Source organism: Bradysia coprophila, assembly GCF_014529535.1.
Source record: "Bradysia coprophila strain Holo2 chromosome X unlocalized genomic scaffold, BU_Bcop_v1 contig_20, whole genome shotgun sequence".
Lineage (NCBI taxonomy): Eukaryota > Metazoa > Arthropoda > Insecta > Diptera > Sciaridae > Bradysia > Bradysia coprophila.
The window spans coordinates 5491776-5507893 of record NW_023503307.1 but is presented as its reverse complement, the minus strand read 5'-3'; the positions used below and the strand labels follow the sequence as shown (position 1 = coordinate 5507893).

The 16118-nt window shown below is 34.2% G+C and overlaps 1 protein-coding gene across 1 annotated transcript in view; it reads right to left on the bottom strand.

The window, feature by feature from the left end:
- LOC119068950 (segmentation protein Runt) overlaps positions 1–15767 on the bottom strand; it is a 36973-nt gene extending 21206 nt beyond the window's left edge. Inside the window, exons 1-3 of the mRNA XM_037172816.1 lie at positions 15395–15767; positions 15102–15318; positions 1256–1456 (exon numbers count right to left, since the gene is read on the bottom strand). Of these exons, the coding sequence (XP_037028711.1) occupies positions 1256–1456; positions 15102–15318; positions 15395–15595 (619 nt within the window). The 5' untranslated portion in view covers positions 15596–15767. The remainder of the gene's footprint in view (positions 1–1255; positions 1457–15101; positions 15319–15394) is intronic.
- Positions 15768–16118: the final 351 nt, after the last annotated feature.

The window sequence follows — 16118 nt, the reverse complement described above, 5'->3', positions numbered from 1 at the left end:
CAGTAAGGTATGCACACTTTGATTTTACCACGGCAGAGTGGTTCAATTTTGAAACTCACTCAAAAAATTAGAACCTCCCGCACAGCTCTACTATAAATCATTACAGTTAGAGGCTGCGAAATTTCATCATGATTTTCTTTCAGCTGTTTTTCAGATTATCTACAAAACTATCGAAACTGTTTATGACGAATATCACGAAGTTGAAACAGAAATTCTCGTTGACATTTAAAAAAAAAACTACACAAATTGTGACACATCTGAACAAATTTGTTGTTTATATTAACACTTTTCTATTGTTCTTATATGATATTTCGACAAGTACCTTTTTTAGAACGTGGCAACGGACAACAAATTTCTTTAATTTTCTGCCAATCATTATATATAATCGGACCAATTTAAAATAAAATAAAAATCCTCCTAACATGACTAAATGATCAATAAATAATTTTTTTCAATGCTTTTTTTGGTGTCAAAGCCACGCGCTTCAAGCAAAAGTGATCATAGTCGACACCTGCCAATTAGAGTACTTTTTGGTATGAAATGGTTTTTTTATAGTGTTTTACAGTTGTGTGTAACACTGTCAAGTTTCAATACTTTATTTTTAGAGTACCACTCATGCTTGAAGTGCGTTGGTCAAAGTTGAAAAATGTTGGAACGAATGTTTTCAGTCTTATACATCTTTAGACGGTTTTACCACTACCACGCGCGTGTGTTTAGCAGCTGCAACAGTATTTATAAACTGTGGATCAGATAAAAAACAGCTGAAGCAAATTCAAGCTGAAATTTCACTGGCACTGACTGTATGAAAGTGGATAATTTAATATTGAAGACAGGCCGAAACTGGAGATACCGGTCAATTGTGCCATGCCCCACGCACCTTTTGAACTTTTCATAAAATTTTTATATTGGTATCTATCTATAGTACACCGTTGTTCTACGCGCCCGATGCGTTTTTTAGTTGCCATTTCAGTACTGCTTCAAGAGAATCAAATCGTCAAAGAATAAATTGGCAGACCGAGAAAAACTGTTCTCTCGTTTCCATATCAGCAAAGTATAAAATTAGGATTATCCGAAAATAGCAGGTAGAACACAATATGCGGCAATTCAAATCAAAAACCTATCCAAAAGATTTAACATCTGAGAATTTATCATTTAATGGAGATTTGGCATTTTTGTGTTGTAATTTATATTGGACTGACTGAGTATGTATTTTTGGCATCGATAAAATTGAATTTTTATGAAAATCTGAACATACCTGGTAGTTTGAACTGAAGTCCACTCATAAGCGGATCAGGTGGAAACCGTTGTGGTCCGAATGCAAACGGATGGAATCCTTGATGGCGCAATTTCGATCTGGGCTCACGTGGTCCGTCCACAGTGACCTTAATAGCTTTGTTCAGCGTTGTTATTTGCATCGGTGATGTTGATATGCAGATTGTTAACGAAAAGCTCTTGCCTGAAGTCAGAAAAGAAAAAAAAACATTATTTTACTGAAACGAAAAAGGGTTGAAAAAGTTGAGAAGATAACGATTAGATTCGACACCGAATACCTAGTACAAATTAATGGTATTTATGTATACACAGTCATGGTCTATATAACTACCTAAAGTTGTTCATGCTTCCGGTATCCCTATGCTGATATTAAATAGCATAAAATCAAATTAATGATGTTGCCGAAGTGTAGGTTATTGATACAACAAAGCCTCCCCATAAAAGGGCTTTATGATTTTTCAAATTGGGTTCAACATTTGATCTAATTGTTTTTATTTTGCCTCAAGCCAATCTGTGTTGCTCGTAATAAAAAGGTTAATACTTCTTTTCACAACATTTGATGGTATCGGTTTAAGGCATAAGCTCTGAAAAATTCGTTGTTATTCACCCCTCATCATGAAAAATAACGTCACGACCGGATATAAATCAATTTCTGATAGAAAATAACTCCCCACCAGAGAAGAAAAAAAAAACATTTGAACAGAAAAAAAGACTCAGCTAAATTGTTAAAAGCCGAAAATATGTAAGAAGTTTAAGGGAAGCAAAAAAAAGCCGGAGAAATAACTGCAGAACGATGAACATCTTAGTTGAAAGAAAGAAATGATATATTAGTTGCAAGTTGTAGAAGAGAAATTGTTGTTTTCCTTTTGCTCGGATAGATCTCAAGTCTGAGTGTTGTTGTTTTTATATATACACCGAGTGGAAATGTGTATGCATAGCACAGAGCATAGCACATTTGTGAAATATTCAAATTTCAATTCAATGTGAATAAATGATGAACTGTGAATACGATCCGTTATGAAATAAATAATATTTTTGCTTTAAAACGTTGAATGCATTAGCGCTACGTGTATGGATGGATATAAATGTACAATTGACGACAAACATACATTATAATAAGCCTGAGTTGAACCTTGAGTTTAAAGGTTTACGTATATTGGAAATCGAGAGTTCTCGTGTGACCCCTCACATGCAATAATGACATCAACTTGGAAAGAGGATGCATAGATGATAAGGCATGAAGTGGCGATATAAGCAAAAACGGGAGCCCGATTTTTTTGACTGGAACTTTTAAAAATGGTGTTCAGGTGTCTGCCATGTGAAAAATATGAAAGAGTAAGACATTGTCTAATTCAAGAAAAATCAGTTTCTTATTCGAACTAAATCTTATGACTCGTGCTGCCGGTCTGATAGGGTCACTAACATCTTCTAACTGGTCCAACCAAATCAGTTGGGCCGACCAACTAAAATACAAATCGAAATAAAACGATTTATAAGACATGTAACCCATGACTTCCATATGCGCAGAGGGAAGTGTAACTATGAAACAATTCTCTAAACTGAACACTTTCCCTGAATTCATAATTCCTTTCATCTTAAATCACATACCTTCCCTGAATACTCAAACCGTTCAAGAAAAATAATTTAAAAAATTCAGTTCAAATTGTAACTAATTCACTAAAATTCCCTAGTTCCATTTTCAACTTAAGTTGCAACTGATTCACTGCAACCAAAATTTCAAATTGTAACTGGGTACATTCCCGACATTCATAGATTGACTGATTCACCAACGTATTCGACTTTAAAACGGGTCGCCTCTTCGAACCATTCGACCTATGGTTTCACTTCGTTGAGTTGAGTACGCCATTCTTTGGCCATTATCCGAACGGTTACCTTGCGTCTCGTTTCTTGTATCTTTTTCGGGACAATGTTTTGCGAAATGACCAGCCTTACCGCAATTGTGACAGCGGAAACTGTGTTGAACTTTCGTTTTCTTAGAGTACATGGCACTTGCATCACCATTATCCGATCCCAATGATTCCGATCTCGGATCCTGAAGCAACAATGTTTTGACTGAATCTGTTGTTAATTTCCATCCAGAATTTTCTATGGCCATTACCAATGGTCGAAATTCGTTGGGCAAACCTGCCAGCATGAACGATGCAGTTAATTCATCGTCAAAGTTGAGACCCGCCTTTTTAACTTTCAGTGACGTCATTATCATTTTGTTGACGTAATCTTCCACAGATGTGCAATCCCTTAGTTTTAATTCGACCATTTGCTTAAGCAATTCGACCTTTCTGCAGAGACCACTGTCTTCAAAGGCACTTTCCAGTGTGTCCCATGCTTCTTTCGACGTTTTAGTGTTTGCAATGTACGAAAATATGTTTTCTTCTAGCAGCAAATTCAATTGTGACCACGCCATCAAATGACGCGAAAGTGACCTAATTTAAATTTTTCTTTTCTTTCTACTGCCAAATTTGACAATAGAACAAAAGAAAAATGTGAATTAGGTCTTTTTAGCGTCACTTTGTGTAGCTAGAGAAAGTGTCAAGATGTCTGTGACAAAGTCACACCAGTCCTGTATAATTTCCACGAACTTATAGTAAAAATTTTAACCGACTTATGAGTTGTAATATTAATGATGTGATGAGTCGTAAATCTTGGTGATCAATTATGACAAATTTTTGAATTCTTCAAAACAACCCCCTACACCATTCAACATACAAATGTCGATTTCTTTTAATATAAAAAAACCCTTACGAGCGAATATCTCTTGTGTAACATATTTTCCAGACACTACATATTACATTACACGAAAATATCATGTGGCATAGAGATTTTCCGGGTGGGTTATAAGTGGAAAGGAAATTCAAATTCAATCGGAATTTACCTTGAATGCTACCTACTTTTTATGGTAAAATTTTTGGAGTTATCGAACGATTTTGTAACACAGAAATCAGCCAAAGTCATTTAAACATTTGTCAAAAATGTCACTAGCATAAACGCACCCCCCTCAAGAGTTTCTTAATACTTACTCATGTATTTGACTTATATACGGGAATGGTAAATGTTGATCACTTAGGGGTGACATTTTGACAAGTTTTAAGTCATAAATAATTTGACTCATATTGGATATAATATGATGTTGTGTTTGCTCCTCTGGTTTGACACATTCTATGCATACAATATACGAATATAATACAACTTCAATTGTTGGACTTGTTACCCACTTGTACCACCATTCGCAGTGAATGGTTTTGTGTCAAATAATTTTTAAATTAAAACAATTCCTTTCTACACAACACTTATCCATCAGGCAAGGATAACAACACATCAAAAAAAAGAAAAAGAAAGGAGAGAAATCAAGACACTGAAACATCAAGCCGATGAAATCCAATATTAGAATCTTCAATAAATTAATGACAAAGAAAATCGCACAGAATTATAGAAATTCTTCAACGTACCTACTTATGTACAAACAATTCATCACGTTTTTTTTGGTGTGCGATGGGTTGATTTACAGGCATATCAAGGGTGACAACGGGAAAAAAAATACAATTCCCTCAAACCAAACCATAAAGGTCGCCTCAATATCTCTCGTTCCGCATCTTCAAACAACAACAAAAAGACCCAAAAGAATCCGGTCTACAATGAGAAACATTTGACAAGACGAGAAAAACGATGGTAATTGCTAGGCAACCTCCATTACCCAGGAATATAATATAATATGCGTACGAGAGTCGGGAGAGGCACGAGAATGGCGACAAAAATATCTTGAAATATTCAAGTGTGTCTTATGCTTTTATGTAAAATATTTTCGTTGAAAAACCGTCGTCGCTATTATAGTATTATACATATATATGTCTTGGGTATATTTGACGATAAATAAAAATAAAAAATTATGTTCGGGATCAAATTTGGTTAGTGGAATGATGGTTAAGGAAAATCTCTGGAAATCAGTGTTGTTTTGAATTAAAAATAAAAAAAAGAAAGAAAAACGGAAAGTATGCATACGAAATAATAAGGAGAACTTGAAAGTGAACGACGGAAGAAAGAAAAAACGATCTGCAAAATAGGAAAATTTGTTTATTTGAATTTTCTGTTTAAACGCTTCACAGAGGAGTTTGAAATAGACGATTGAAAATTAGTTGCAAGGGAATTGAAATATAAGCTGGAATTTGAATTTGATTTTTTTTCTTGTATATATTGATTTTAATGTTGAATTGAAAATTCTCTGACTCTTATTAAGCTCAAGGAATTTAATTATAATTGTACTTTTTCCGAGCGAAAGAGAGAGATAGCACAAACACAAAAAAAAAAACAACAACGAGTGTTCGATAAAAATATCCGTTACCCATACGAGAATAAATTCCAGATGATGAATGTGTTTATGATGTTGAGTTTCGCTCTCCTATAACAAAGTCAATTCTTATTAGACATTATACGAATCGTATTGGTAGAATGAGTAGATTGTTAGTGTGCTGTGTACATTTTATTTGATTTCGGTTGAATTTGGAACGGGTGTCGAAGGGTAGCACGGTGTTCAATTACACTTCCGTTTAATATTTACATTTCCTTTACATTTTCCAAGAAGTCAAAGCATGAGTTATGGGTTGCACACATGCTTCCTCTCACTGCAACCAACTTTCTATTTGCACGTCTAACATTTCATTTCATTTTCACTCTACTACTACAGTGCAACGAGAAAATTTTATCAAGGTTGAAATTGCTATTTATCAATTATCTTTCATGTGTACGGTGTGATTAGCCTTATTTTCTCCAATCAAAAATCCGCGAGGAAATGGCGTTTTATTGACGTTTTGTCTAACGACAATTTAGGCAATAATTTTTTTACTTTCTCAGCACTTGTCTTAGTGTGATAGAGAAAATATAGTTTTTCTCACACGTGAGCTGTCGCTGAAGAAAAAAGTAAATAACCTCCATACAAACAACACACACTCTACGGGGAAAATAATGGTCGAGATGTGCGTCAAATTCGTCTCACTCTGCTCGGAGTTTCATATGTTTTTTCGTTTCACCCTGCCAAACAACCTAAGTGGTCCTGCGTGAAATAACGCTGACGCACATCTCGATCATTCCGTAGAGTTTGTGTTGTTTGTATGGAGGTTATTTAGAAAAAAGGTTAATCACACTACACACACATTAAATAGTTATTTGCTCACAAGATGGAAAGAATTTGGAAATTTGGTTTCAGTCGTGTGAAGTCATCTGTGAATATGAAATTTCCTACTTTTTTCCCGAGATCAACACAACATTTTTCAAAACAAAGACTTTTGAAGTTTCAGGTGAGGTGAGAAAATGACTAAAGCCTTCAAATTTGACAGTTGTCAATCCAATGTTAATGCTAGAAGGGCATTGCTATAAATAAAGACTTTGGTAGATATTCAACATACTTTCAGTGGAGGTTCAAATTCTGGATGGTGTGAAATTTTTATTTTTTTTAAAACTCGGAAAAGGTCCATCGAGGTAAAACGGACAAGCTTCAGATTGTACTGAAATTGTTAAAAGTTTTTTCATACAAAATTGTACAATAAATTCAGGTCAACCTGAAACGTGACCTCACGGTTGACCCAATTACTATATTTCAGGTCAGGTCAAATCAGATTACAGGTAAGATTCAGATTGACCTGACTCAGGCCCGGACTGGTCATACTGTCAACTCGGACGATTTCCGAAGGACGGTTTGGATTTTTTAATGAAAATTTTTAAGTTTTGCTTATTTTTACAAATGATTCCGATGCTGACCTGACGTGAATTTTAAAATATAAATTTTTTTCAGGGTGAGGAAAGATTAACAACAGGCTTGTCAAGCATTATACATTGTTCAGTTCAGTTTGTCAGATGGACAAACATTCTTCGATTTCTGTTGTTTTTCACGGATCTAAAAAGTAAAAAACGATTTTCACTCTATACCATACAGCTGGATTCATTCGGTTATTAAAGTAATTGACCTATACCGCTCTAAATGAAAAAGTTGAGCAAAGTGGCACGAAAACACCTCGTCAAATATTTTAACTTAATGAAAAATGAATGTAATTTTGTGTGTGGCCTTCCGCTATTATGCTAAATGCATATTCAATGCTGTCATTACAGTGCAAAAAAAAACCTATTTAAACACATATATCCCATGCCTATAGGTCGAACCAAAGCGAAAAACCACCTAAAATGTGAATATCCTTCATACCGTAAACTGGTATGTGTTGTGTATATTACCGGAGCCACAGTTTTATGAAAACGAATTGGTTTCATGGCTGTATGGATTTTCAAATTAAGATTATATTTTCCCAACCTTCCACCAGAAGAATATTACAGTTTGGATAATTCATGAAATATACCATCCCGGCCGCGAGTTTTAAAGCAATAATTGGAATATTGTGTTGGAATTTTTCATTCAACTTTTTTTTTATCTTCCATTGTATTTTATTTTCAATATGTGCGAAGGCTGAGAGGGAATTATATTTATCGTTTTTGCTACATTGGTATCCTGTTTTGTTGCTATAACGATTCTTATTTTCACTTTGGTAAAAACGAGAGAAAGAGAGAGTGAGTTTTTACGAATTTTAATTTCATGGCAATAAATGTTTTATGATTTCTGTATCTTCTAAGCATACGAGCTCCTTCAAAATCGTCTAAATTTAGGAAAATCAATATAATTCCGATTCTGCCATACATATATACAAAATAAAACTACTTAACAAAATCACATGTTTCCCTTAATGTAATATATAACAAAATTGGCTTAAGCCTTTTCATCCGAAAATATTAATTAAGCTGAGAAATGGCAAACGAGATATAAAGTATACACAAAACGCCGTACGATTATTACATGCCATACAATATAAAGAGCTATAAATAAGGGAAATTGAAAGTAATTGGTTTGAGTTAGAAACTCGTTTGTTTATCCACAAACAAGGATAATTAATACCCTCTTGAAAATTAGAGAATCTCTTATTATATTCGAACCAGAGTAGGAAAGATGATACGATATTTTATGTTTTAAATGAAAATATGAAAATTTTCGTTCATTCTCAACCCAATGTTACGTACTTCGTTAATGTTTTTACAACAGCATTCGCATATTTGCAGGGAGAAGGGAATTTTGTTTCAGTTTTGATAAAACTGATCTTTATTTGAAGGTGAGTGTTATACTATTTGGGGAGCATATTATGTTCCATCATTAATATTGGGGGCCGTAAGGTAAGTACTCCTTAGTAATAATGATGAGTTGTTTCATTACAAAACTTAGTTCGAATTGACATTGGAAAAAAAGCCTCAAAGATTATGCTACTTACACATAATTGTACGGTTAGTAGGAGTTAGTATAACTACTGTTATATACGTACTTGTTCACTTAACATCTGAAACTAAAGGCTGTCGTACCCATCGTGTAGTAGTGGATCTCGGGGCTGGTTCGATGAGAAATTGAGTCTTAAGCGTCTCATTGACTTTTTTAGGTCTAGGACTAGGCCTAAGAGGATTTGCAAGCATGATGTGCTCTGAAAGGTGTACATTTTACTCATGTACGATCTCCCTTAGAATACGCATCTTTCCTTGGGATCCAGAAGAAGTTTCTGATGGATGCTCTAAGAAGATCTGTTCGTAGAAAACTGCCAAACTACATGGCTAATGAATAATAGCTCGAATATCTTTGATTTGATTTCATTCGTCAGCCCTAAATAACCACAGCCCTAAATGGTTGACCACATAAAAAATTCAAAAATTGTGAGTCTAATTGGTAGAATAATGGCCGAAGATCGAGTTACATTATTATGAGAATCGATTAGACTCCATCAATTAAATTCAGTCAAAACACGTACGAAGAAAAACTGATAAGTAAATGGACGGCGTTATGCACTAACCGTAACAAACAATTTTTGTCGTCAGCTCAATCTCACATTCTGAGTGTACAGTTGAGTGCTAATACTTTGTGTGACTTTTTACATAGTCAACAGCTAAGAGAACTCACATAAAAGAACGTCTAAGAGAATCTGCTACTTTGTCAAATTTCCACAGAAATTCTATCATCCCTATAACGTTCCGAAAATTTCGTTTAATAATTCAGACTGATATCTAAAACAAATATCCCGTTTCCATTTTCTCCAATGTCAAATAATCTCACAAATAATTTATAACAAACCAAATTCCAATTTTTTCCTTTTCTTTTTCATATTTACTCAACAACAGTTAATGGTGGATTTAAATAACTCAAATTTACATAAATTTAAAGCGAGTTGACGTTACGCAACGACATACATACATAAAAAAAATTACAAACAGGGGATTTTTAACGGTTAGACGAAGTAAATTGTTTGTAAGAAGGAAGAAGAAAAAAATGTAAGGTAAATGCACCCTCTGCTATTTTCATCATTCAAATTGTAATAAATAAGTTTTTTGATGTATCTTTCATTACGTATCTTGAGTAAAGAAATTTAAAAATAAACAGGACAAGTCAAAGCAGTACATTAGAAACTTTTTTTTTAGAAATTCCTACGCTTTACATCGTTTTTTGCATTTATCTTTATTTTGTTTGGGTAACGGAACACATAAAATGAGGAAATAATATTAATTTCAAATATCATATCGACACCTCCAAGAATTTTGAATCCAGCAAACCGTTTTTTGCTCAGAGATCGAATATTATTTCTTAATTGACAAAGTGTTGTATTGCTTTGACTTGACCAAAATTGTTGAAAAAATTTCTTTTATTCAACGAAGGGCGAACGAAACGTGTTACCGTTTACGATTCGTGACGAAACGTTTTACCGTTTACAATCATAATGCGGACACTTTGTCAATGTTGAATGTTCAATGCTGACCAAGCAATACAACAATTTTATTAATAATTATTTCTTAAGACTCAACTAACGCATTTTAATGCAAACAAGTAAAGCATATTCGATAGAACGTCATGAGTAATTAACGATCTTAGAAATTAACCTTTATTTATTGAATCTGTTGCTTCTTTTCAACCGATTGATTTGATAAAAAATATTTCCCTCCATAGGTTTTAACATACATTTTGCTATATTAGACAGTCTAATTTAGGCTTCAGGCAATGTGAACCAGAACCTGAACACTAAATTACAGTTAGACAGTTACAGTCTCTAGAAGTAATTGTTAATCCACTTCCTATCATACCCGCACGTTAGTAAGCGGGCGTGACTCAGGTCCACTACTAAAAATGTTTTTTTTTTAATTTGGGGACGGCGGAGCATTTTTACAGCAACTTTTTGACTTCTCCCCTTGCCTCCAATGGTCCCCAAACTAGGACATCTGCAATCTAGGCATCCATACGAGTTCAACATGTTACTGCAGCGTCAAAATTGGCCGAGATTTTGAACTTCGATTTACATATCTACGAGAAAAGCCACAAAAATGCCAGTCGGTTGCGAACACTCGGTTTTCAAGTGTGCGCACTGAAAGATCGAACCTATTTTTTTTCAATTCGCAATTTCTCAATCAGGTGTCAATTCTGGATGGAACATACCGCCAGGCCTTAAAAATCAAAAAACTTTTTGCAAAAAAAACTACACTCTAGGTTCAGTACAACCATTAAAATCAACTTTCTTCAAAAGGCGCCAAGTAAAATATTTTAAATTCATGTCAAAACTACTTGTGGAGATCTAGTGATTTCATGCAAAAGTAGCGATGGCTCACCTGTCAAAAAAAAGTTCTTCAGCCGAACCGTGATTTCCATACAAATTTTTCAGGTAATCCGAAACCTGACCTCAGTTTACCTGAAATGTCAGGTTTCACTAATGTCGGGTTTCAGTAATGTCAGGTTTCAGTTCTATTCAGGTCAGGTTAAAATTTAGAAAATTTTTGTTCGGGTCGAATCAGGTTCAGGTAACTTGGCCTCAGGTTTAAGTAAACCCGATCTGATTACGAGCGTTAGGCAACAGTCAACATATCGTATAAATTAGTTCTTAAATGATCGTGAGGCTAACCAGTAAATTTGAAAGTATAAGTGAGACAGAGTATAATCTAGTGCCAGTCAAGTTGAAAATTCGAAAATTCAAGATGTCTGGCTTCTGGCACGACACCACATTCGTCATTTATGACCGAAATGTCTAATAACAGTGTAATAATAAGAAAAAGATTAGAAATCATAGTCCGTGTGGCATTGGTCTATTAATTAAGGGTATATAAGAACTTAAATGTTTTCCGACTCCAGAAAACTTTATTGTTTGAAGTAGTAACATTTCCATCACAATTTCCAATTATTTAGGCTAATTCAACTAGCAGTGGACCTAACCGCCATTGGCCGAGTTTATTGGTACGGTTTTGAGTCACTTTTATCGGAGACTAAGCCGAAATGTCTCATTAAAAACTCCAATAAAATTCTTTCTGTGACCAATACAATAAAGTCCAATTAATAACAAACATGTCATCGACTTTCGTATTATTGTGAAAAAATCCCGTAGGATATTGACATTGAAATGAAAAAGAAATAAAAAGATTAAATATACAGAAAAATACTTTGTAATAGCGCAATTCCAAAATGGAAAAAATGGTTTTAATTTACACGGCAACAAAGACTGTAAATAATTGGCGTTGGATAGAGAATACGAACAACCGAAGTGTGGCGGTGAAGGAATAACGAACAGGTTATGTCATTTAACATCGACCGGATACTTAAATTTTGTTTCAGGAAACTTATAGAAGAGCGTTTTGTATCGAGCAAGAGGGTTTTCTTTCTTTTTTTTCTTTTTTTTTTTAAATTATAGGTATAACATGAATGTTCCCTTAAGGGTTGTTTATATAGCTGACAAAGTCATTTTGCCTTGATGATATATAAATAGATATATAACGAAAATAGAAGCAGAAAAAAAGCGACTGGAGTTAATGATGTCGGAGGGTGAATAGTAATTTAAAAAAAAACGTTTTGAATTGGAGTTTTATTTTAATACAATGATAAGTACAATGGTAAACGAAAGATTATCGAATATTAATGATGTAAAACTTTAATTTCTCACTCCTTAGTGATTAGGTCTCTAAGTGGATCAAAATGCAACCAGAAATATTTTCCATTTCTTTAAAAATGTTTACTGAACGATATACATTTTTGAGGGACATACCTGTTTCGGTTATTAGATGAATAATAGAGACGGTAAATTGAATATAATACTATAGACGTATTGATTGACAATAGACATTTGATAGTTGACACATTCGACACATTATAGCATACCACCATTTGGGTGGATCAATACCCACTCACTCGCTTCGCTCTAGACTTCACACTGATCAAAATTTCTTTTCTTTTTTATACAGTTCGCCTTTTTAGATTTATCGGTCAATTAAGTGAATCACTAATCGATTTTCAAATTTTGTGTCAAAATATCATAATCTGGAAACCATTCATTGACTGGGAAGATCGATGACTTTTAAAACTCTTAAAAATTTCAAATACAGTCAAAGGCAGTCAATTTTCAGCATAAATTTGCTTCAGCTGTTTTTCAGCTGATCCACACATACAATCAAAACTGGTTTTCCTTGTTCATACGGTTGAAGTTGCTACACGCACGCGCATGATAGTGGTAAACCCGTATAAAGACGAATAAACAGTTGTGATTGTTTGTATGGATCAGCTGAAAAACAGCTGAAGCTAATTTATGCTGAAAATTGACTGCATTTGACTGTATGTTTCGAACTAAAAAAACAATAAATCGCACAAAAAGTTCTTTTTGAGTAACTCCTACATCAATCCGATATTTTCCATGACCGAACTAAAGCCAAGGAATTTTAGTTCTCGTCGAATTAAAAAAAACAAGTCCGCTGACAAACACTTTTATAAAGCGATCAGGCAAATATTTTGCTGAATATTAAGATATCCAAGTCCGTTTTACCTCATCTGATCGCCAAGTCCGTTATACCGTTATCTTCGAAATTTGACCCACTAATTTGATTCCTTGTCGAATAAAAAAAAAGGTTTGGAAATCCGTGCAAAATTACTCGAGTTATAGTTATCAAGCGCCGAGACAAAAATTGTCTTTGGGAATATCTCAAAGATCATCGGTCCATTACATCCCATTTTCGAATTTAACCTCAGAAATTTAATTCCTCGTCTAATAAAAAAAGGTTTTTACACTCGCCAAACCATGAAAACACTGAATATCACGCGTCTAAAGTTATCGGAAACCACACTTTTTTAGTTCTCTCTCATCAGACCTTGCAAACAGGTCTAGGGATCCAGGCGATGTGTTCCTTAATGGCGGATGTTATTCGTCAAAGAGAGAAATTTGATACGAAGGCGGAACTTACTCTCCGTATCAACGAGTAGTGTGATGCACATCGAACGATCACCTCGTTCGGCTTGATATCGCGTATTTTCGGTTTCGTTTTTATTCTCATTCCTCTTCTATACATTCAAGTTCAACCTTGAACGGTGTGTATTATATTTGGTTTTGTTGTTTGTGTATTTCATGGTGTGACTAGTGTGCATCACAGGATTGAAACCATGAAATTACAGTATATGTGTGAATTTGTATACCAAGAGAATAATTTTTGCATGCGTAACTGTAATTTCGTGGTTTCAATCCAGGTGATGCAAATAACTATTCTATATTCTTTAAGAATTACCCAAGTTACCAAGTTTATCAAGGAATGGACAAAGTGTGACAACATTTTAATATATTTAAGCTTAAGGTTTAGGGCATTTACAATAATAGTGAACAATTTGTGACAAAACTTTTGTGGATGTAAGACCCTGACTTTTAGTCCCAAATCTAGTGCCTAAAGAAGCATTTATGACTCGATTGCATAATAGTAATTTACGCTACAAGTCGCAAAAAGTTTTTATTTTTGTCAGTAGATGTGATGTGACAATAACAACAACTTTCGCATACAATGTATTGCATACAGTGTTTTAGGCAATTTCGTTGCAGCAGCCACTTTTTCAAGCATCATTTCAAGCTACTCTCTTTTCGTCACTAGTGATAAAAAGTCCATCAACGTATCAACATCAACATTGAAATGACGCATGTAAAAGTGAACATTCTGCAGCGAAATTGCATAAATAACTAGTTTGCACCTATGATGTGAAAAGTAAAACACGTAACCATGAACAAATTGCCTTTTTGCGCTTCATAAATCAGCAAAATTCACACGAATAGTTAACATTTCCTCCCTCAGTTTGTTTTCATTGCAGAAAAAAAGATATTAAACGGGACGATGTGGAAACCTTTGAGCATTGCACCGACATTGAAAAGGATATCATTGTTCATTATCGATTTTGTTCTATTGAGATCGTTCTGTAGGTCATAGCAAATGGTATTTCATGAAAAAATTAAATGAATCATCGAAGCAAAAACGTTGTCTTCCGCATTTTGCCTTATCACATTAAAATCCTTGGTACCCGGTTTTAATCTTCATTTTGTGTGCTATACCGAACCGAGTGATACAATCAAACCATTTCAACGGGCATTCATTATTACAATTCATTTCAGTCAAAAAACAAATTGAATTAAATAACGAATTTTCGTTAAATTAAAAAGTAAACATTTAACAGGGGACTGGAGAAAAAAAAATGAACAGCAATCTCGATTACCGTTCATTACGAGGAAAGAGATGCTGTTGTGAGTGATTATACTTGAAGACGAAAGAGCGGAAAAAAAAGAAAAAAGGAAAAAAGTAAATTAGGAAAATGAGGGAGGAAAAACATTCGATAATTTATGGGACTTTGAACTTGCGTTTATGCGGTGATTAGCGCATTCATTATTTGTATAAAAAATTTAAAGTGTTTCATGACTGATTGGATAGCACATTTACAAAAAAAGAGGGATCTTTGAAGGTTAAAAGCTTACCTCGTCCGCTCCGTCCCACAAATCTCAAATCATTAAATTTAGCTACTTGATTCTTCATCACTGCCTGACAATTTCTCAGCTCGCCGCAGAAATTCTCGTCGTTTCCAGCATGAATTGTCACAATAGTACCATCGCAAACATCACCCAGCGCCACAACTTTGAATGCCACTGGCAATGTCTTATTTGATCTCCAATGGTTCGGTAATACTGTGCACACCTTGAATAGTGAATTTGGAAAAACAATTTCAAAATTCAACAAAATATTTGTCGTTTTTGGATTGTTAAATAGTTACAATGTGTGGTGATCCCGTTCGAACCAGTTCTCCTGGATGTTCAGCTAGTAATCCGTCTAACGTTCGTTCAGCTAATGTTTCAGCCGTTAATATACCGGAGTTGTTATTGTTATTTGTTATGTTATTATTATTATTGTTGTTTGTCATGCCATCCATTGATGGCTGATTTGTTGTTGAAGATACTTCAGATGCTAAGTGCATTGTTGATTTATCAAAACAATTTTTTTTGCTTATTCTTATGATTCACTACTATCACAGTTGGTATATCATTAAAAACACTTTTTCGTTTTATATTTCCACTTTGTCATACAATTGCACGTAATTCCATCAGTTTTGTAGAGTATGATTTGTGTTTTAGTATACCATGTAATCTATAAATGATTCAAAAACGAAAAAGGATTAGTTCCGCTAACATCAATACAACTCGAGGGAAGATTTTCCTCTTGAAGGATTTTCTTCGTTTTTTTTTCTTTAAAGGAAACACAGAACTGGGGTCCTTATGCTCAAAACAAACGAGGCATTAAAAACGTGTTTTGGTCCTATTTTTCATGACGAAATTTTCGAAACTGTCAAATGAAGTTAGAACTTTTTCTTTGTAATCGACCAATGATACAAAACTTTCTTTTACCTGGAAAACATACTAATTCCAGGGGTGGCGTTATGTAATATGCAAAACAAACAAACAGAGCATAATTACTCTTCCCTTTCCCATGGATCGCGTGAA